This window comes from Rhagoletis zephyria, unplaced genomic scaffold, assembly GCF_001687245.7.
Source record: "Rhagoletis zephyria isolate East Lansing unplaced genomic scaffold, Rhagoletis_zephyria_1.1 Rzeph_scaffold_12441, whole genome shotgun sequence".
In the NCBI taxonomy this organism is placed as follows: Eukaryota; Metazoa; Arthropoda; class Insecta; order Diptera; family Tephritidae; genus Rhagoletis; species Rhagoletis zephyria.
The window spans coordinates 11,063-12,939 of record NW_016169515.1 but is presented as its reverse complement, the minus strand read 5'-3'; the positions used below and the strand labels follow the sequence as shown (position 1 = coordinate 12,939).

At 37.3% G+C, this 1,877-nt stretch overlaps 1 protein-coding gene across 6 annotated transcripts; it reads right to left on the bottom strand.

Moving 5' to 3' along the window:
• Nucleotides 1-230: 230 nt before the first annotated feature.
• LOC108377640 (uncharacterized) lies at nucleotides 231-1,489 on the bottom strand. 6 transcript variants are annotated; one of them, XR_001849344.1, is made up of 3 exons: nucleotides 1,297-1,489; nucleotides 675-1,237; nucleotides 231-613 (listed from the first exon to the last, which is right to left on the bottom strand). XR_001849344.1 is itself a non-coding variant. In XM_017633912.1 (3 exons), exons 1-3 carry the CDS (start codon nucleotides 1,330-1,332, stop codon nucleotides 929-931), a joined length of 282 nt encoding a protein of 93 aa, XP_017489401.1. In that variant the 5' UTR covers nucleotides 1,333-1,489; the 3' UTR covers nucleotides 231-928. The 6 variants fall into 6 exon arrangements, 5 of the variants coding, with proteins under 5 accessions (XP_017489401.1, XP_017489402.1, XP_017489400.1 ...); XM_017633912.1 differs by having other exon boundaries at nucleotides 231-966; nucleotides 1,030-1,237; XM_017633913.1 differs by having other exon boundaries at nucleotides 231-966; nucleotides 1,033-1,237.
• Nucleotides 1,490-1,877: the final 388 nt, after the last annotated feature.

Here is a 1,877-nt window from a genome sequence, read left to right as displayed (position 1 = left end):
AGCGAAACCTTTGTTTACAAAACTCCAATTAACGTTTCCTTTACCCGCTAGTTTCAGTTCGAGTTGCAATCATAAGCGCAGTATTGCATGAATCACTATGGCATATCTCTCGATGCGAATTTCTGCCAACTCTGCATCAGTTAAGCTGAAGCGGAAGTTAAGCAGGTTTTCATCATTGTTACTATGTTGCCGCTTTATTACACTCTCGAATAAGCTCACACATACAGACATATAGACAAACAACAAACATTTCTATTTTTCTCTCTATTAAGAATAGAGTAAACTTGTACATTAAATAATATAATAAATGTTCAAATTAAGGTTAATACTTAGGTTTGTCGAGAAACTACTTTTTTCGTAAGCTTTTGTTAATGATTGAATGAAGATGTCACGTTCCATGATTAGAATGCTTTCAGTTACACAACTAATATGAACAGGTTTATAAAATAGCGCTGCTTCCAGTAATAAATGAAAGTAATATCGAGCCGGCTTTCGAACAGATATAGCTTTATCATAGCAAGTACGTCGAAATTGTACAAGTCAAATGAAGTCCAACTTGTGGTTAATTACGTTTGCGGCACAAATGTTAGCAAGTAGCAATGGAAACAAAAGTCTATGCAGTAGATTTTTGTCTACAGTAACATATGACACCAAAATGCCAATATAGTGCTTACTGGTAGTGGTGTGTTTTTTGTCACACCGCGTCGTATATGTCTGTAACCATACAAGTTGTGCGGTAACTTTTCTGCTGCGTACATATGCATACCGGAACAGTAGGTATATGCATCTGCTGCGCGACGATACACCCATAGGCGGCGAGTGCGTTCAAGGGCAATAGTACGGCGTATTCGCATAATATGCACTCAATGCTCTCCACCCCAAAGTGCCAAGTATATAATTAGGCTATTTGTATTGTATGTCAAATTAATTATGTTGGTTTGTTCTCTGGTAGTGGCTGGCAAGCATCTGCAATAAAGACCAGTTTTAATTTTGCATTTTTCCGCCATATAAGTAAATTAGTAAATATACTACGATACAAGGCGATAGTAGCACCAACTCCCATAATTTTTAGGTTAAGGCCAGCACCCAGAACCCTCGCCCAAACGTACATATGTAATTTGACCTCGACCCCACATGTGCTTTGGCTACTTGTGTTGGGTTTTGGGCACTCCCTTTGGTTTTCGTTTGTACTGCAAATGCTTGTCACCAGGCAAGCAAACCCGTTTGTCCTTTTACTCTGAAAAATAAAATTAAGTGTTCATTACTAGTAATATTTGCTTCTTTTTAACAAATTACCTGTACGCTTGCGTAATAATCTGCGGCAGTACACATCAATTAATCAAGGAAAAGAAATGTGTATATGAATGACCCTTCCAACAGAATGAATGAATTCTCTTCATTGTCGTGTAGGTATACCAGGGTTCGGACTCCTGAAAGTGCTCAGGAGAAATCACTCCAACAATCGGAGTAACAACAAAGTTCATAGCATTAGATTAGTAACAATTTGTACCTGAAGTCAGAATACTTCAACATGTTCATTTCACGTTATATTGAATAAATTCATTACGATTCTCCTCATCCGAACTTTCTTTCTGGAGTAAATGCCAACGAAACGGACTAGAGGAGTAAATCTACATACTTTTTTCAAACCGTACTAAACCCAATTCTCAACAGAGTGGTGTAGCATGACAGCTAAGCAAAACAAAATGTTCACACAATATTAAGTAAAAAGTTCAATATACTTTTGGCAATAACTAGGCCAAAGTACTCAAATCAATTTAGCTTGCGCTGCACTTCTCCAATAACATAAACTCGATTGAACCCATATACATTTATGTATGCATGCACAACAACGTAGAATCATAAGCATGACTAAC

What these genes read in the sequence shown, in the direction of transcription:
- LOC108377640 (XM_017633910.1), bottom strand. Translation starts at nt 1,332, where the DNA reads ATGTGTACTGCCGCAGATTATTACGCAAGCGTACAG. An exon ending in ATTATTACGCAAGCGTACAG is followed by an intron (nt 1,238 to 1,296) that starts GTAATTTGTTAA and finishes TTTATTTTTCAG; the next exon opens with AGTAAAAGGACAAACGGGTT.